At 41.8% G+C, this 22,345-nt stretch overlaps 1 protein-coding gene across 1 annotated transcript; it reads right to left on the bottom strand.

The window, feature by feature from the left end:
* Positions 1-1,690: 1,690 nt before the first annotated feature.
* Positions 1,691-5,713, bottom strand: LOC119264251 (uncharacterized protein K02A2.6-like). The gene has a single exon (XM_037542408.1). It carries the CDS (start codon positions 5,711-5,713, stop codon positions 1,691-1,693), a length of 4,023 nt encoding a protein of 1,340 aa, XP_037398305.1.
* Between the last annotated feature and the right edge of the window lie 16,632 nt (positions 5,714-22,345).

The raw sequence follows: 22,345 nt of genomic DNA, 5'->3' as shown, positions 1-22,345 counted from the left end.
AGAGAGAGAGAGAGAGAGAGAGAGAGAGAGAGAGAGAGAGAGAGAGAGAGAGAGACAATGAGTGAGTGAGTGAGTGAGTGATGCATTTACAGCTGGATGTGACGAGGCAGTGACTGTGGGAGAGGTCTACTATACCCACAGTTACTGTAAACATGCCTACATGCTGCAGTGAGTCTAGAGAGGCACATCCATGGCTTCAACATCGCTGCTGGACTGCATTTAGTTCAATTACAGAGCGGCAGTTTAATAATGATACTGTCCAAAATTCCACTATTTCAGGAATAGTGCTCTCAGAAAGTGGGGCAGGATTATATAACAGAGGGAACACAGTGATCCACACTCATGTCTGTGTGATGCTTATGTAGATATGGCCGTGTGGTTGGTGAGGCTCAGCGAACCTGTTGATGTGGTTGTTTTTCCTCTGGTTTTATATGAAGCTTATTTCATTCAATCGTCTATTCAGGGATCTTAACTTTATGTAGTAGTTATTATTTTACAGCAATGGTTAAAGCTTTGTAGCTCGTAAATTATGGCATTCCTTAATCTGTGTGGATATTCATAATAGATTCATGTAATGGCTTCTTTTTTGCTTCTTTTTCAAATTTTCTGGTCCCACCTTAAATGTTGCAGCTTCAACATTGACTGCTATAACATTCAAGGTGGAAAGGCAAAACTTGGAACAACAATCGGGCGAATAGGAAACCAACTTTAAGTTATTCATCCTTCTCACTGTGTTTTGGGGGTTTATTGTATGTTTATATGTATTAAAATTAGCAGTGACATATTGATGTATTTGTTGATGTGGGTTTTTAATGCCAGGTGCATACTGAATTAGAGTAATCTGGTTCTAAGGACTATAACTAAACAGATGAGGTGAACATCAGTTGAGTAATACAGAAGTTCGGGCCGATTTAATCCTGAGACGTGTCATCTCTCAATACAAGGAAATCTGTTCACAAGCGGATTTAAACGCTGCTACGGCCGAGCTTAACGCGACTACTGCTGAGCTACACCAAGCTATGACTCTGCTAACATGGCTATGACAGAGTTAAACACATCTAAGACTGAACTAAACATGGCTATGACTGAGCTAAACCGAGCTATGAGTGAGCTAAACAAGGCTTTGACGGACTCAAACACTTCTATAACTGTGTTAAATGACGCTATGTCTGAGCTAACTGTGATATCCTACGGTGGCGTGTAGCAACAATCACACTGGAGTTGTTTTTCTTTGGCTTCATGCCATTTATTTTCCAACACTAACACAACAACCGAACATGAGTTCAGCCCGCGACACTTGTTCTCGCTGCGACCCCCGATAGCGTATGACAGTTCCTAGAAGGTAGCTCCCTCTAGAGGCAATTACTGTACGTGTTCTGACTTGTCATTCAGTCTACCACATCCCTCCCCTCTAGATTAAACTACTTTAATTACACTTAGCCATTTACTCTAGACATCCTGGAACTCCCAATTAACCCTTAACTATAATAGTTACTTTTTTTTTCTTTTTTTTTTATAACGTCTTCCAACCTATGTGTCATACATATATATATATATATATATATATATATATATATATATGTATATTATATACACCTAACATTTCTAACTAGGGATTTGGGTTGACTACCGCATCCCAGTGAGGTTCCAGGACGCATTCTTGTCCTGTGGCTGGGGAACTCACTACTAACTAAGTATAGTCCTTCAAGTAATCTGGAGCTTTTCTGGTTCGCTGAGATCTTCTCACCGCTGGTGAGTCAACTACAGGTGAAGACTCTGGCTGTTCCCCAGTTGCTTCTGCTGCAGTGCTGTCAGTAGAATCAGTGGAGATGGCTACCTCAGGTACTACCTGAAGTGGTGGTTCAGCGATGTCCTCCTCAGGTGAGGAGTCAGGCAAGACCTCTGTTGTCATCGCCGGTGGGGTGGAGTTTCTACCACGCACTTGGTCGATGTGTCGTCTCACAACTTGTCCATTACCTAAAGTAACTTGGAATGACACAGGGCCTGTCTTCTCTGTTATTACTCCTGATACCCAGGTTGGTCCTGAGCCAAAGTTGCGTGTGTAGACTAAGTCTCCCTCTCCAAGTATTCTCACTCGCGCATGCATGTCATGATAACCCTTTTGTTTCTCTTGTTTGTCATGTACTCTGTTTCTAAAGTCTGGATCTATTAAGTCAAGAGTTGACCTCAACTTCCTACCACTCAACAACTCAGCTGGTGACTTGCCAGTTGTAGATTGGGGTATTATGCGATAGCTGAACAGAGCTCGGGACATTTTCGTTTCAATAGAGTCTCCTGCCATCTTCTTCATGAGTGACTTGAACGTCTGCACAGCCCTCTCGGCTAAGCCATTAGAAGAAGGATGGTATGGCGCAGTTGTGATATGACGTATGCCATTCTTTTCAGCAAACTCTTGGAACTGTTCACTCGTAAAACAGGTACCATTATCTGACACTATGATTTCAGGTATGCCATGTTGACTGAAACTCCTTCTAAGACATTCAATGGTAACTGCAGATGTAGAGTTACTCACAGAATATGCGTCGATCCACTTTGAGTACGCATCCACAAGGATCAGGCACATTCTTCCCATCCATGGACCCGCATAATCGATGTGGATTCTCCTCCATGGTTTATCAGGAACTTCCCAGGGATGTAATGGGGCCACTGGAGGACTGTTCCGGGTTTCCTGGCAGGTCGCACACGCTTTCACAAGCGCCTCCACCTCTGCATCGATGTTTGGCCACCACATGTAACTTCTCGCCAACCCTTTCATTCGGGTGATGCCGGGGTGTGCTTGGTGTAGTTGTTTCAGTAAGGCATTGCGTCCCAGTTGTGGAACAACAACACGTCCTCCCCACAGGATACATCCTTCCTTGGTACTGAGCTCATCCTGGCGTCGGGCGTATGGAATGAACTCAGGACTGTTCACCTTTGGCCAGCCTCGCAAGATGTATTCACGCACTCTTGCTAGCACAGGGTCTTTGTCCGTCCATTTCTTAATTTGCTGTGCGTTCACCAGTGGCACGCCGATGTCCTCAAACAGCAGCACTCTCTCCTCCTCCTCAGGCGTGCTCTCTCCTTCCCCATCCAAGGGTAGCCTACTCAACGCGTCAGCGTTCGTATGGTCTCGGCCCACTTTGTACATGATGGTGTACTCATACGCCGCTAACGTGACTGCCCATCTCTGAATCCTAGGAGATGTCATCTGAGGTATGGCTCTCATTTCACTGAACAGTGAAATTAGTGGCTTGTGATCAGTCACTATTGCGAACTGTCTCCCATACAGGTATTTATGGAACTTTGTCACTCCGAAAACTACCGCAAGGCCTTCCTTGTCCAATTGGGAGTAGTTCTTCTCAGCTCCACTGAGAGTTCTTGAGACGAACCCTATAGGTCTCTCTGAGCCATCTGCCATACGATGAGAGAGTACGGCTCCCACACCGTAGGGTGATGCGTCACACGCTAAGATGAGTGGTTTGTTTGAGTCGTAGTGTACCAACACTCTACAGGACTGAAGTAGCACTTTGGACTCTTCAAATGCCTTCTGCTGCTTCACCCCCCATGACCATTTCTCTTCTTTCTTTAGCAGGGTATGCAGCGGTGCTAGCAGTGTGGAGAGCTTCGGGAGGAACCTATGGTAGTAGTTCAACAAGCCCAGGTAAGCTTTTAACTCACTAACATTTTGTGGCTCAGGTGCTTCCGCGATTGCTTCCACTTTCTCTGTCAGAGGGTGTAGACCACTGGCATTGATCTTGTGGCCTAGGAACGTCACCTCTTTTCCCATGAACTCACACTTGCCTCTTTTCAACCTCAGGCCGCTTTTCTCCAACCGTTGAAGTACTTCCTCCAGCGTTTTCAGGTGTTCTTGTTCATTTGGTCCTGTACAAAGTATGTCATCCAAATAAATGGCAACATTTGGAATTCCACCTAAGATGCCCTCCATTGTTCTCTGGAATATAGCAGGACTAGAAGCTGCTCCAAATGGTAAGCGTGTATAGGTATACAAGCCTTTGTGTGTATTGATGGTTACGTACTTTCTGGATTCTTCTTCTAAGACTACCTGTTGGTATGCATGACTCATGTCTAATTTCGTGAAATGCTGCCCCCCGTTCAGCTGTGCGAAAAGGTCCTCCACTTTGGGAATTGGATACTGATCCACCCGCGATGCTCTATTGACAGTGAGTTTGTAATCCCCACATATTCTAATGGAGCCATCCGGTTTTCGCACTGGGACTATGGGCGCCGCCCACTCTGCAACCTGCACTGGCTCTATTATCTTGTCATCCAGGAGCCTCTGTAGCTCGCTTTCAACCAGTGGCTTGACTGCATAGGGTACCGGTCGGGGTTTACAGAATCGTGGTTGGGCCTCCCTGTCCACAGTAATCTTCGCCGTGACACCCTTGAGCTGTCCTAACCCTTCTTTGAACACCTCAGCGTGTCTTTCGAGAATCCCCTCCAGCTGCAACTTGGGCTGCGATTTCACCTGGGTCACTAACTGATCCATCATGGCCAGCTCTTGTAGCCAACTTCGCCCTAGAAGGTTTGGTCCTTTGCCTCCAACTACTACAACAGGTAAGTTCTTTTCTTTGTTTCCATGTTGCACCTTCACTTGTGCCATTCCCAGCACTCCTAACTTCTCTCCTGTGTATGTTTTTAATTTTAGCGAGCAGGGCTTTAATTCTGCGGTGTCTGTTTCCTTCCACAGTTGTGTGTATTGCTGTTTGCTTAATATGGTTATTCCACAACCAGTATCAACTTCAAATGTGACTTTCTTTCCATTGACATTCATGGTGCGTGTGATGGGCGCTACCTTGGTCAGCTCTTCTGACATGCTGTAAATTGTATGAAAACTCATGTCCTCTGTATCACTTCCTTCCTCCCCTCTAAGTTGATTCGCTCGCTGTTCTTTTCCTGGGCCTCTGCTTTCGCCTTTTTGCCCTTTGAATGTTGCCTTCTGCACATGTGAATTGCCCGCCTTCGATCTACAAGCTTTCTTAATGTGCCCTCTTTTGCCACAGTTATGACACAGCTCAGTGGCAAACTTGCATTCAGCGGCACTGTGCTGGCCTTTGCAGCGATAACAACTGGGAAATTTGCGCTGAGTTTTGTCAGCAGATACTTTGTGGACACCTACTTGAGTCTTTGGCACACGTGCATGCAGTGCTGTGTCCTCGGCTAGCTTCCCTTGCATTTCTTTCACATCTTTCGATGCTGATTCGATAGCCTGGCATAATTCCAAAGCCTTATCAAAAGTCAGTTTCGTTTCAGATAAAAGTCGCCGTTGCATTCGGTCATCATTCACTCCACACACCAATCTGTCCCTTAACATTTCCGACAATGCATCTTTGTAGTCACAATGCAGTGCTAATTTCCTCAATTCAGCCACATACTCAGCTATTGACTCACCGCTCTTCCGTATGCGTGAATTAAATTTAAATCTTTGCACGATTTCACTTGGTGTGGGGTTGAAGTGTTTCTTAAGCTCCGCAGTAAGCTGCTCATACGTTTTTGCTTTTGGCAATTCAGGACTGACTAAATTCCTCAGCAAGCTATAAGTAGTAGCACCAACTCCACTTAAAAGTACAGCCTTCCGTCTTTCTGGCTCTTTAATATCATTAGCTTCGAAGAAACAGTCCAACAATTCACTATACTCTTCCCAAGACTGAGTTGCATTATCAAAAGGGGCTACCGAGCCGATTACAGCTGCCATCTTTGCCTGCTACGCCGGTGGTGAAACTACGCTCACCTCTTGAGAATTGGAACTGCTGGATTCACCGGAGCTCGCTTCTCTGTGACTCATCGGAAACTTAAAATCCTTTAAATCCTCGTCGCCAATTGTGTGATATCCTACGGTGGCGTGTAGCAACAATCACACTGGAGTTGTTTTTCTTTGGCTTCATGCCATTTATTTTCCAACACTAACACAACAACCGAACATGAGTTCAGCCCGCGACACTTGTTCTCGCTGCGACCCCCGATAGCGTATGACAGTTCCTAGAAGGTAGCTCCCTCTAGAGGCAATTACTGTACGTGTTCTGACTTGTCATTCAGTCTACCACACTAACCATGGATACTACTGAGCTAAACATGGCTATGACTGAGCTACACATGGCTATGACTGAGCTAAACATGGCTATGACTGGGCTAAACATGGCTATGACTGAGCTAAACATGGCTATGACTGGGCTAAACATGGCTATGACTGAGCTAAACATGGCTATGACTGAGTTAAACATGGCTATGACTGAGCTAAACATGGCTATGACTGAGCTAAACATGGCTATGACTGAGGTAAACATGGCTATGACTGAGCTACACATGGCTATGACTGAGTTAAACATGGCTATGACTGAGCTAAACATGGCTATGACTGAGCTAAGCATGGCTATGACTGAGCTAAATCTAAACGGTACGGTGGCGTGGTGGGTAGCGCTGTCGCCTCACAGCAAGGAGGGCCTGGGTTCGATTCCCCAGCCGGGTGACCGGGGTCCTCTCTGTGTGGAGTTTGCATGTTCTCCCCGTGTCTGCGTGGGTTTCCTCCCACAGTCCAAAAGACATGCAGTTAGGCCATTTGTGTAAAATGATCAAATTGTAAGTTGCTCTGGATAAGAGCGTCAGCCAAATGCCGGTAATGTAATGTAAACACCTATCAGATGCCGATAAGTTTTTAAGCAAATCTGGCGACACTGATTTGATTCTCATATTATTGTACATCCCTAGGCTTGTGAAACAAAATCAGTTCAGCTCTGATTCTGGAAAAAATACAAAAAAAATGCAGTTTCCCTCAATAAAGGATTCTGATTCTGAGCACATAAAACCTCCTCTTCACACCCTGATCGCACCTATAAAAACCTTGAGATAATGTACAGAGAACCTGAAAACTGAGCTAAATATGACTGAGGTGAACACGGCTCTGACTGAGCTAAACATGGCTATGACTGAGGTAAACACGGCTCTGACTGAGCTAAACATGGCTATGACTGAGCTAAACATGGCTATGACTGAGGTAAACATGGCTATGACTGAGGTAAACACAGATATGACTGAGCTAAACATGGCTATGACTGAGGTAAACACAGATATGACTGAGCTAAACCGAGCTATGAGTGAGCTAAATATGGCTATGACAGGTAAACACAGCTATGACTGAGCTAAACATGGCTATGACTGAGCTAAACCGAGCTATGAGTGAGCTAAACAAGGCTTTGACGGACTCAAACACTTCTATAACTGTGTTATATGCAGCTATAACTGAGTTAAATATGGCTATGACTGAGGTAAACATGGCTATGACTGAGCTAGACATGGCTATGACTGAGCTAAACATGGCTATGACTGAGGTAGACATGGCTATGACTGAGCTACACATGGCTATGACTGAGCTAAACACAGCTCTGACTGAGCTAAACATGGCTATGACTGAGCTAAACCGAGCTATGAATGAGCTAAACATGGCTATGACAGGTAAACACAGCTCTGACTGAGTTAAATATGGCTATGACTGAGGTAAACACAGCTCTGACTGAGTTAAATATGGCTATGACTGAGCTAAACCGAGCTATGAGTGAGCTAAACAAGGCTTTGACGGACTCAAACACTTCTATAACTGTGTTATATGCAGCTATAACTGAGGTAAACATGGCTATGAGTGAGCTAAACATGGCTATGACTGAGGTAAACACGGCTCTGACTGAGCTAAACATGGCTATGACTGAGTTAAACATGGCTATGACTGAGGTAAACACGGCTCTGACTGAGTTAAACACGGCTCTGACTGAGGTAAACACGGCTCTGACTGAGGTAAACACGGCTCTGACTGAGCTAAACATGGCTATGACTGAGGTAAACACGGCTCTGACTGAGCTAAACACGGCTATGACTGAGCTAAACATGGCTATGACTGAGCTAAACATGGCTATGACTGAGGTAGACATGGCTATGACTGAGCTAAACATGGCTATGACTGAGCTAAACAAGGCTTTGACAGACTGAAACACTTCTATAACTGTGTTATATGCAGCTATAACTGGGCTAAACATGGCTATGACTGAGGTAAACACAGCTATGACAGAGCAAAACATGGCTATGACTGAGCTAAGCATGGCTATGACTGAGTAACACAGTAACAACTGAGTTAAACACTGCTATAAATGAGCTAAGCATGGCGATGACTGAGCTAAATCTAAACACCTATCAGATGCCGATAAGTTTTTAAGCAAATCTGGCGACACTGATTTGATTCTCATGTTATTGTACATCCCTAGGCTTGTGAAACAAGATCAGTTCAGCTCTGATTCTGGAAAAAAAAAAACAACTGCAGTTTCCCTCTGTGATCAATAAAGGATTCTGATTCTGATTCTCAGCACATAAAACCTCCTCTTCACCCCCTGATCACACCTATAAAAACCTTGAGATAATGTACAGAGAATGTGCAGAGAACCTGAAAACAGGGCACCTTTTTGAAGACATAGGAACAATATGACACAAAGCAAAGACACTCCACGCTCACCCGGTTTGAAGGACACAGGGTAAACATCTTGTCTCCTCTCGAGTAATATGCTAAAAGGGCGTCCCATTGATCTGTGGACGGAAGGTCTAATGAATTAAAAGGGCTTTTTGTCTCTTCGCCGGAGACAGACTTCAGTCTTCATGATATAATTAGCAGCAACAGCGAGATAGAGAGAGAGATGGGGAAAGAGAAGGAAAGAGGTGGCCAGCGACAGAGCGCCTCTGAGTGCTACTAGATCATTTGAAATGGCATTGAAGAAGTGGAAATGTGTTTCAGAGCACTCAGAGCATCTCATTTAAAGACTTCATGCAGGAAAAGAGCTGCACATGAAGGACTGTTGGGTCACAGCTGCCCACCACTGCAGACCAAGGCTGATTCTTAGTGAAAAAAACAACCATCTGGATGTGATCTGAAGGAAAAAGGTGGTTGGTTACCTTAGAGTGCACCCAGGGGGCTTCTTCAGGTCTTCTAATAAAGCGAAAGGGGCAGTGGAGTCAAATAAAAAAATCATTACTGTACTGTGGAAAATTCAGAGACCACCTTAGTTCATTAAATTACTGACACTTTATCCTGAGTGGTCCTTTTAGATGAAACACTCAACAGACTCTCAGTAACATGTCAAGAACATATGAGAGTTAGGATTAGGTTTTGGGTTGAGGTTAAGGTTAGGGTTAGGATTAGGGCAAGGATGAGGGTTAGGATTAGGTTTCAGGTTGAGGTTAGGGTTAGGATTAGGGCCAGGGTGAGGGTAACGGTTAGGTTTTGGGTTGAGTTTGGGGTTAGGATTAGGGCCAGGGTGAGGGTAAGTGTTAGGGCCAGGGTTAGGATTAGGTTTTGGGTTGCGGTTAAGGTTAGGATTAGGGATTGGTGAGGGTTAGGATTAGGTTTTAGGTTGAAGCTTGGGTTAAAATTAGGGCCATGGTGAGGGTTAGGATTAGGTTTTGGGTTGAGGTTAAGGTTAAGGTTAGGACTAGGGCCAGGGTTAGGATTAGATTTTATGTAATGGATGTAACATGTTTACATCAACTTAATGTAATTAATGTATCAACAGAGTATATATCAATTTCTCAAACTAGAATTCAAAAATGTCACAGAGAAAATGTGGCTTCTAACAACCACCCCCCCATCAGATAAACCACCCCCCCATCAGATAAACAGCACTTAAAGCTTTAATCTTTGAGATTTTAAGAAATCTTTTCCAAACTTCTCCTGAAGGAGGCCCAGTATACTATGCACACTCTTTAAAAAGATGGTGCTTCAAGGGTTCTTTAGTAAAGAGGACGGTTCTATATGGAACCATGAATACTCAAAGAAATTTTTGCATAAGTGGTTCTTTCCATTATGAAAGTGTTCTTCAGACTGATGGAAAGGGTGTTGCATATGGTTCTATAAAGCACCAAAAACGGTTCTTTCATTGTAACAAGCCTGACATCATAACAATAGAAGAACCCTTTTTGGTGCTATATAGAACCGTTTTCAAAATTCTATATAGAACCACCTATAGCACATTCTCCATCAATCTGAAGAATGCTTTCATGATGCAAAGAACACTTTAATCATGGAAAGTGTTCTTTGAATGTTCATGAATAGAAGCATTTTCTTTACTAAACAAACCCTTGGAGAACCTTTAATCCATGTGCTGTAGATGGGTCTATATAGTTTGTGAAAATGGTTCTACATAGTACCCAAAAGGGTTCTTCTATTGTTATAGTGTCAAGTTTAGCACATCCATGCACATTTTCCATTTTCCATCAGTCTGAAGAACACTTTCATGATGCAAAGAGTTTTTTTTTAAGTGTTCATGGTTCTATATTCCTCTACTAAAGAACATCCGGAATAAATCTCGAACCAAGCTTTGTTCTTCTAACCAACTCAAAACATGCTCTTTACACCCTTAAAACGGTAAAGACAATTGATCTATATAGAACCATGAACACTCAAAGAACGATTAGTATGATTAAATGGTTGTTTGCATTGAAAATCGTTCTTCGGATTAACGGTGAACTTTTTGACAGTGGTTCTATATAGCAGCAAAGGGTTCTTCTATTGTTATTATATCAAGCTTGGAGCAGTAGAAGAACCATTTTTGGTGCTACATGTAACCATTTTCAAAAAGGTTCTATATAGAATCACGCACAACACATTCTCCATCAGTCTGAAGAACCATTTCATTATTCAAGGAACCGTTTAAGCATGCTAATGGTTATTTGAGTGTTCTTGGTTCTATGGCTTTGTGAGCTATTTTTACTTAATCAAAACAGCCCAACTGCAGATTGACTGAAATTACTTGGAATGCACAATGAAAATAAACTGTGATTTTTGAAAATTCATTAAAATAAAGACCTCTGTCAGCGAAGGAACTCCTCAGTTGTTTGTTTGACCTCAGGCTGATTAAAATGGTGCACAGAAGCGCAGATAGCCAGATCAGAGCCCGGGCCTTGATGGTGACGGTCACCAGAGCCAGCAGGAAGACAGGGTCCCAAACTCCAAGCGAGGGCAGAGCCGTGAGTAAGTGAGGGACGAAGCGCAAAGCCCAAGCTTCGCTGACGGACGTCAGCCTTGAGAGAGGAGACAGGGATGACAACGAGAGGCACAAAAGCGGGAAGCGAGTCCCGAGCGAGAACCTAAAGTAGGGTTCGTTTCTGTTTGTGGTTATTTGGTACGCGAATACAGAAGTGGATGCTGGAAACCTGAACCCTGCCTCCAGCGTCCTCCTTGTGCCTGGGGTAGCACAAGGCATGCTACAGTATGATGCTGAGAGCTGAGCTGATTTTAGCGTGCAGTTCACATCAGACAGTCTGTGCACTTCTGTGAGACCTGCAGTGAACACCTCACACCTCAGATCACAGCACCTGTTAGCAACAACACTGGCTTCAAATATTTAAATTATGACGTGTCGACTAGTTAAAAGTAACAGCCGTTACTGCTAAAATGTACATATATTTACTCGTCACAATAAAGGATAAATACTATGAATGTGAATAGAGTAAATATAAATATATAAAGCCTAATTTGGACCAACATACAGGGAGAAAGTCTCTGACAATACAAACAGGAACTGCGCACTGCTTTGAATGGACTGACAGCATGTGAGAAAGAAAGACGATGGGAGAGAGAGAGAGAGAGAGAGAGAGAGAGAGAGAGACCTGTAATTCTAAAGTAAACACAAAGAAGTCGTAAACAAAGGGGTCTCCTTGGAGAGCTTAACAAAGGCGAGCGGAGCGTGGGCTGCTTTAGATGGCTTACCCAGAATGCCATTCTGTCCCAGAGCTGTTGGGAACTTATGCAACAGCCATGAGGAGTCAAGATCAACAGGGCAACCAAACAGCAGTGCTGCCCTCATGGTCTGCTTCTACCAGCACTGTGTATATATATATATATATATATATATATATATATACATATATATATATATATATATATATACACTGCTCAAAAAAATAAAGGGAACACTCCAATAACACATCCTAGAACTGAATGAATGAAATATTCTCATTAAAGACTTTATTCTGTACAAAGTTGAATGTGCTCACAACAAAATCACAAAAATCATCAATGGAAATCAAACTTATTAACCAATGGAGGCCTGGATTTGGAGTCACACACCAAATTAAAGTGGATAAACACACGACAGGCTGATCCAACTTTGATGTGATGTCCTTAAAACAAGTCAGAATGAGGCTCAGTGTTGTGTGTGGCCTCCACGTGCCTGTATGACCTCCCTACAATGCCTGGGCAGCTCCTGATGAGGTGGCGGATGGTCTCCTGAGGGATCTCCTCCCAGACCTGGACTAAAGCATCCGCCAACTCCTGGACAGTCTGTGGTGCAACGTGGTGTTGGTGGATGGAGCGAGACATGATGTCCCAGATGTGCTCAGTCGGATTCAGGTCTGGGGAACGGGCGGGCCGGTCCATAGCTTCAATGCCTTCATCTTGCAGGAACTGCTGACACACTCCAGCCACATGAGGTCTAGCATTGTCCCGCATTAGGAGGAACCCAGGGCCAACCGCACCAGCATATGGTCTCACAAGGGGTCTGAGGATCTCATCTCGGTACCTAATGGCAGTCAGGCTACCTCTGGCGAGCACATGGAGGGCTGTGTGGCCCTCCAAAGAAATGCCACCCCACACCATTACTGACCCACTGCCAAACCGGTCATGCTGAAGGATGTTGCAGGCAGCAGATCGCTCTCCACGGCGTCTCCAGACTCTGTCACGTCTGTCACATGTGCTCAGTGTGAACCTGCTTTCATCTGTGAAGATCACAGGGCGCCAGTGGCGAATTTGCCAATCCTGGTGTTCTCTGGCAAATGCCAAGCGTCCTGCACGGTGTTGGGCTGTGAGCACAACCCCCATCTGTGGACGTCGGGCCCTCATACCATCCTCATGGAGTCGGTTTCTAACCGTTTGTGCAGACACATGCACATTTGTGGCCTGCTGGAGGTCATTCTGCAGGGCTCTGGCAGTGCTCCTCCTGTTCCTCCTTGCACAAAGGCGGTGGTAGCGGTCCTGCTGCTGGGTTGTTGCCCTCCTACGGCCTCCTCCACGTCTCCTGGTGTACTGGCCTGTCTCCTGGTAGTGCCTCCAGCCTCAGGACACTACGCTGACAGACACAGCAAACCTTCTTGCCACAGCTCGCATTGATGTGCCATCCTGGATGAGCTGCACTACCTGAGCCCCTTGTGTGGGTTGTAGAGTCCGTCTCCTGCTACCACGAGTGTGAAAGACCACCAACTTTCAAAAGTGACCAAAACATCAGCCAGAAAGCAGAAAGGTACTGAGAAGTGGTCTGTGGTCCCACCTGCAGAACCACTCCTTTATTGAGTGTGTCTTGCTAATCGCCAGTAATTTCCACCTGTTGTCTGTTCCATTTGCATATTGTATATATGTGTGTGTGAGTGTGTGTGTGTGTGTGTGTGTGTGTGTGTGTGTGTGTGTGTGTGCGCGTGTGTGTGTATGTGTGTGTGTGTGTGTGTGTGTACGTGCCGCACAGCACCCTGCATGTCTCCCTCCACCATGAATGGAGTTGAAGTTCTCTAAACTCTCATAAAACAGCGTCTCAGTCATCAGGCAGTGAATTCAGAACCAGTTCATGTAGGAACTTCCTGTAGGAGCTTTTAGAGGGACGTCTGGTTCCTATCACCACCACTGTGAGGAGCTTTTAGAGGGACGTCTGGTTCCTATCACCACCACTGGGAACGCCTCTGACTCGGTAAGTTTATCTAGAACTGAGCGATTCACACCAAACCGCTCTGAACGACTGTTTATTATGCAGAAATTTTGAAAGGTCTGTGGAACTGACCTTTCTGTGAGGAGCTTTTAGAGGGACTTTCTGTGAGGAGCTTTTAGAGGGACGTCTGGTTCCTATCACCACCACTGTGAATATTTCTGTCTCGAGTTTCACACCAAACCACTCTCAATGAGTTGGTGTACATCATTAATTAAAAATCTTTCAGAAATCAGCGGAATTCTCCTTCACATATACAGCAATGGGAAATCAACTTATTCTCTACTGTGAATCACACTGGTGAAAGGTGATGTTGCAGAAAATCAGATGTTTTGGAAAAAGTACTGGTAAAAATGGAATGTAATTGTGATGTGATGAACTGTGATGAATAAAGAGGTACTTATGATGGTAAAAAGGTCCATTTTAATCTGAGAGTAATTTTAAAAGTGCTGCTGTCGATTTTAGCAAATTGATCCAGTATGAGACAGAGGAGTCTATCGTGGAGGCTGAACAGATAGATAGGTAGATTGATGGATGGATGGATGGATGGATGGATTGATGACAGACAGACAGACAGACAGACAGACAGACAGACAGACAGACAGACAGATAGACAGACAGACAGATAGATAGATAGAGACGGATTTACTGTCTTTTCGGTGTCACATATACCATCTCATTTACCCTGCCTGCTCAGTCTATTCAGCAGATTAACTCCAGGGAGGTTTATGTAATAAGTGGCCCTCAGGAGACAGAACCTGTGAATACGGACTCTTTAAAGATAAGAGGTCTTCAGGAATAGAGCCTCACTGACGGCAGACAGATGCACCATCACACAGTGACGTTTTCGAGGGGAGAGGCTTATGTAACCGGAGAAGAGGAAACACATCAGGAATAGCAGCTTACAGTACAGTGAGGCATTTGTGCTGAAGGATGATGTGTGTGTTGATTTTAATAAGACAGATGTGTGGAGTTACAGTCACTCACAGCCCAAACTCCCTACATCAAGACATGTACCATAAGAAAGCAGAGCTTCATGATGTTCAGGGGAAAAATCAAATAGAGTGTTTCATTGTCCTGCTATGAACAGCGCAATATTTAAAAAACTTTTCTGCAGACATCAGATTAAGTGTAAACACACCGAACCAGTTACTGACACAATCCGATTATTAACTATAAACACACCGAACCAGCTACTGACACAATCCGATTATTAACTATAAACACACCGAACCAGTTACTGACACAATCCGATTATTAACTATAAACACACCGAACCAGTTACTGACACAATCCGATTATTAAGTGTAAACACACCGAACCAGTTACTGACACAATCCGATTATTAACTATAAACACACCGAACCAGTTACTGACACAATCCGATTATTAACTATAAACACACCGAACCAGTTACTGACACAATCCGATTATTAACTATAAACACACCGAACCAGCTACTGACACAATCCGATTATTAACTATAAACACACCGAACCAGTTACTGACACAATCCGATTATTAACTATAAACACACCGAACCAGTTACTGACACAATCCGATTATTAAGTGTAAACACACCGAACCAGTTACTGACACAATCCGTTTATTAACTATAAACACACCGAACCAGTTACTGACACAATCCGATTATTAACTATAAACACACCGAACCAGTTACTGACACAATCCGATTATTAACTATAAACACACCGAACCAGTTACTGACACAATCCGATTATTATTAATAAACACACCGAACCAGTTACTGACACAATCCGATTATTAACTATAAACACACCGAACCAGTTACTGACACAATCCGATTATTATTAATAAACACACCGAACCAGTTACTGACACAATCCAATTATTAACTATAAACACACCGAACCAGTTACTGACACAATCCGATTATTAACTATAAACACACCGAACCAGTTACTGACACAATCCGATTATTAACTATAAACACACCGAACCAGTTACTGACACAATCCGATTATTAACTATAAACACACCGAACCAGTTACTGACACAATCCGATTATTAACTATAAACACACCGAACCAGTTACTGACACAATCCGATTATTATTAATAAACACACCGAACCAGCTACTGACACAATCCGATTATTAACTATAAACACACCGAACCAGTTACTGACACAATCCGATTATTAACTATAAACACACCGAACCAGTTACTGACACAATCCGATTATTAACTATAAACACACCGAACCAGCTACTGACACAATCCGATTATTAAGTGTAAACACACCGAACCAGTTACTGACACAATCCGATTATTAACTATAAACACACCGAACCAGCTACTGACACAATCCGATTATTAACTATAAACACACCGAACCAGTTACTGACACAATCCGATTATTAACTGTAAACACACCGAACCAGTTACTGACACAATCCGATTATTAACTATAAACACACCGAACCAGTTACTGACACAATCTGATTATTAACTATAAACACACCGAACCAGTTACTGACACAATCCGATTATTATTAATAAACACACCGAACCAGTTACTGACACAATCCGATTATTAACTGTAAACACACCGAACCAGCTACTGACACAATCCGATTATTAACTGTAAACACAACGAACCAGTTACTGACACAATCCGATTATTAACTATAAACACACCGAACCAGTTACTGACACAATCCGATTATTAACTATAAACACACCGAACCAGTTACTGACACATTCCGATTATTATTAATAAACACACCGAACCAGTTACTGACACAATCCGTTTATTAACTATAAACACACCGAACCAGTTACTGACACAATCCGATTATTAACTATAAACACACCGAACCAGTTACTGACACAATCCGATTATTATTAATAAACACACCGAACCAGTTACTGACACAATCCGTTTATTAACTATAAACACACCGAACCAGTTACTGACACAATCCGATTATTAACTATAAACACACCGAACCAGTTACTGACACAATCCGATTATTAACTATAAACACACCGAACCAGTTACTGACACAATCCGATTATTAACTATAAACACACCGAACCAGTTACTGACACGATCCGATTATTAACTATAAACACACCGAACCAGTTACTGACACAATCCGATTATTAACTATAAACACACCGAACCAGTTACTGACACAATCCGATTATTAAGTATAAACACACCGAACCAGTTACTGACACAATCCGATTATTAACTATAAACACACCGAACCAGTTACTGACACAATCCGATTATTAACTATAAACACACCGAACCAGTTACTGACACAATCCGATTATTAACTATAAACACACCGAACCAGTTACTGACACAATCCGATTATTAACTATAAACACACCGAACCAGTTACTGACACAATCCGATTATTAACTATAAACACACCGAACCAGCTACTGTCACAATCCGATTATTAACTATAAACACACCGAACCAGTTACTGACACAATCCGTTTATTAACTATAAACACACCGAACCAGTTACTGACACAATCCGTTTATTAACTATAAACACACCGAACCAGTTACTGACACAATCCGATTATTATTAATAAACACACCGAACCAGTTACTGACACAATCCGATTATTAACTATAAACACACCGAACCAGTTACTGACACAATCCGATTATTATTAATAAACACACCGAACCAGTTACTGACACAATCCGTTTATTAACTATAAACACACCGAACCAGTTACTGACACAATCCGATTATTAACTATAAACACACCGAACCAGTTACTGACACAATCCGATTATTATTAATAAACACACCGAACCAGTTACTGACACAATCCGATTATTAACTATAAACACACCGAACCAGTTACTGACACAATCCGATTATTATTAATAAACACACCGAACCAGTTACTGACACAATCCGATTATTAACTATAAACACACCGAACCAGCTACTGACACAATCCGATTATTAACTATAAACACACCGAACCAGCTACTGACACAATCCGATTATTAACTGTAAACACACCGAACCAGTTACTGACACAATCCAATTATTAACTATAAACACACCGAACCAGTTACTGACACAATCCGATTATTAACTATAAACACACCGAACCAGTTACTGACACAATCCGATTATTAACTATAAACACACCGAACCAGTTACTGACACAATCCGATTATTAACTATAAACACACAGAACCAGTTACTGACACAATCCGATTATTATTAATAAACACACCGAACCAGTTACTGACACAATCCGATTATTATTAATAAACACACCGAACCAGTTACTGACACAATCCGATTATTAACTGTAAACACACCGAACCAGTTACTGACACAATCTGATTATTAACTATAAACACACTGAACCAGTTACTGACACAATCCGATTATTAACTATAAACACACCGAACCAGTTACTGACACAATCCGATTATTATTAATAAACACACCGAACCAGTTACTGACACAATCCAATTATTAACTATAAACACACCGAACCAGTTACTGACACAATCCGATTATTAACTATAAACACACCGAACCAGTTACTGACACAATCCGATTATTAACTATAAACACACCGAACCAGCTACTGACACAATCCGATTATTAACTATAAACACACCGAACCAGCTACTGACACAATCCGATTATTAAGTGTAAACACACCGAACCAGTTACTGACACAATCCGATTATTAACTATAAACACACCGAACCAGCTACTGACACAATCCGATTATTAACTATAAACACACCGAACCAGCTACTGACACAATCCAATTATTAAGTGTAAACACACCGAACCAGTTACTGACACAATCCGATTATTAACTATAAACACACCGAACCAGCTACTGACACAATCCGATTATTAACTATAAACACACCGAACCAGTTACTGACACAATCTGATTATTAACTATAAACACACCGAACCAGTTACTGACACAATCCGTTTATTAACTATAAACACACCGAACCAGTTACTGACACGATCCGATTATTAACTATAAACACACCGAACCAGTTACTGACACGAATCCGATTATTAACTATAAACACACCGAACCAGTTACTGACACAATCCGATTATTATCTATAAACACACCGAACCAGTTACTGACACAATCCGTTATTAACTATAAACACACCGAACCAGTTACTGACACAATCCGATTATTATTAATAAACACACCGAACCAGTTACTGACACAATCCGATTATTAACTATAAACACACCGAACCAGCTACTGACACAATCCGATTATTAACTATAAACACACCGAACCAGTTACTGACACAATCCGATTATTAACTATAAACACACCGAACCAGTTACTGACACAATCCGATTATTAACTATAAACACACCGAACCAGTTACTGACACAATCCGATTATTATAAATAAACACACCGAACCAGTTACTGACACAATCCGATTTATTAACTATAAACACACCGAACCAGTTACTGACACAATCCGATTATTATTAATAAACACACCGAACCAGTTACTGACACAATCCGATTATTAACTGTAAACACACCGAACCAGTTACTGACACAATCCGTTTATTAACTATAAACACACCGAACCAGTTACTGACACAATCCGATTATTAACTATAAACACACCGAACCAGTTACTGACACAATCCGATTATTAACTATAAACACACCGAACCAGTTACTGACACAATCCGATTATTAACTATAAACACACCGAACCAGCTACTGTCACAATCCGATTATTAACTATAAACACACCGAACCAGTTACTGACACAATCCGTTTATTAACTATAAACACACCGAACCAGTTACTGACACAATCCGTTTATTAACTATAAACACACCGAACCAGTTACTGACACAATCCGATTATTATTAATAAACACACCGAACCAGTTACTGACACAATCCGATTATTAACTATAAACACACCGAACCAGTTACTGACACAATCCGATTATTATTAATAAACACACCGAACCAGTTACTGACACAATCCGTTTATTAACTATAAACACACCGAACCAGTTACTGACACAATCCGATTATTAACTATAAACACACCGAACCAGTTACTGACACAATCCGATTATTATTAATAAACACACCGAACCAGTTACTGACACAATCCGATTATTAACTATAAACACACCGAACCAGTTACTGACACAATCCGATTATTATTAATAAACACACCGAACCAGTTACTGACACAATCCGATTATTAACTATAAACACACCGAACCAGCTACTGACACAATCCGATTATTAACTATAAACACACCGAACCAGCTACTGACACAATCCGATTATTAACTGTAAACACACCGAACCAGTTACTGACACAATCCAATTATTAACTATAAACACACCGAACCAGTTACTGACACAATCCGATTATTAACTATAAACACACCGAACCAGTTACTGACACAATCCGATTATTAACTATAAACACACCGAACCAGTTACTGACACAATCCGATTATTAACTATAAACACACAGAACCAGTTACTGACACAATCCGATTATTATTAATAAACACACCGAACCAGTTACTGACACAATCCGATTATTATTAATAAACACACCGAACCAGTTACTGACACAATCCGATTATTAACTGTAAACACACCGAACCAGTTACTGACACAATCTGATTATTAACTATAAACACACTGAACCAGTTACTGACACAATCCGATTATTAACTATAAACACACCGAACCAGTTACTGACACAATCCGATTATTATTAATAAACACACCGAACCAGTTACTGACACAATCCAATTATTAACTATAAACACACCGAACCAGTTACTGACACAATCCGATTATTAACTATAAACACACCGAACCAGTTACTGACACAATCCGATTATTAACTATAAACACACCGAACCAGCTACTGACACAATCCGATTATTAACTATAAACACACCGAACCAGCTACTGACACAATCCGATTATTAAGTGTAAACACACCGAACCAGTTACTGACACAATCCGATTATTAACTATAAACACACCGAACCAGCTACTGACACAATCCGATTATTAACTATAAACACACCGAACCAGCTACTGACACAATCCAATTATTAAGTGTAAACACACCGAACCAGTTACTGACACAATCCGATTATTAACTATAAACACACCGAACCAGCTACTGACACAATCCGATTATTAACTATAAACACACCGAACCAGTTACTGACACAATCTGATTATTAACTATAAACACACCGAACCAGTTACTGACACAATCCGTTTATTAACTATAAACACACCGAACCAGTTACTGACACGATCCGATTATTAACTATAAACACACCGAACCAGTTACTGACACGATCCGATTATTAACTATAAACACACCGAACCAGTTACTGACACAATCCGATTATTAACTATAAACACACCGAACCAGTTACTGACACAATCCGTTTATTAACTATAAACACACCGAACCAGTTACTGACACAATCCGATTATTATTAATAAACACACCGAACAAGTTACTTACACAATCCGATTATTAACTATAAACACACCGAACCAGCTACTGACACAATCCGATTATTAACTATAAACACACCGAACCAGTTACTGACACAATCCGATTATTAACTATAAACACACCGAACCAGTTACTGACACAATCCGATTATTAACTATAAACACACCGAACCAGTTACTGACACAATCCGATTATTATTAATAAACACACCGAACCAGTTACTGACACAATCCGTTTATTAACTATAAACACACCGAACCAGTTACTGACACAATCCGATTATTATTAATAAACACACCGAACCAGTTACTGACACAATCCGATTATTAACTGTAAACACACCGAACCAGTTACTGACACAATCCGTTTATTAACTATAAACACACCGAACCAGTTACTGACACAATCCGATTATTAACTATAAACACACCGAACCAGTTACTGACACAATCCGATTATTAACTGTAAACACACCGAACCAGTTACTGACACAATCCGTTTATTAACTATAAACACACCGAACCAGTTACTGACACAATCCGATTATTAACTGTAAACACACCGAACCAGTTACTGACACAACCCGTTTATTAACTATAAACACCCCGAACCAGCTACTGACATAATCCGATTATTAAGTGTAAACACACCGAACCAGTTACTGACACAATCCGATTATTAACTATAAACACACCGAACCAGTTACTGACACAATCCGATTATTAACTATAAACACACCGAACCAGTTACTGACAAAATCCGATTATTAACTGTAAACACACCGAACCAGCTACTGACACAATCCGATTATTAACTATAAACACACCGAAACAGCTACTGACACAATCCGATTATTAAGTATAAACACACCGAACCAGTTACTGACACGATCCGATTATTAACTATAAACACACCGAACCAGTTACTGACACGATCCGATTATTAACTATAAACACACCGAACCAGTTACTGACACAATCCGATTATTAACTATAAACACACCGAACCAGTTACTGACACAATCCGTTTA

The sequence above is a fragment of the Pygocentrus nattereri genome, chromosome 1, assembly GCF_015220715.1.
Source record: "Pygocentrus nattereri isolate fPygNat1 chromosome 1, fPygNat1.pri, whole genome shotgun sequence".
NCBI lineage: Eukaryota > Metazoa > Chordata > Actinopteri > Characiformes > Serrasalmidae > Pygocentrus > Pygocentrus nattereri.
The sequence above is the reverse complement of the archived record's forward strand: the minus strand, read 5'-3'. Positions and strand labels throughout refer to the sequence as shown.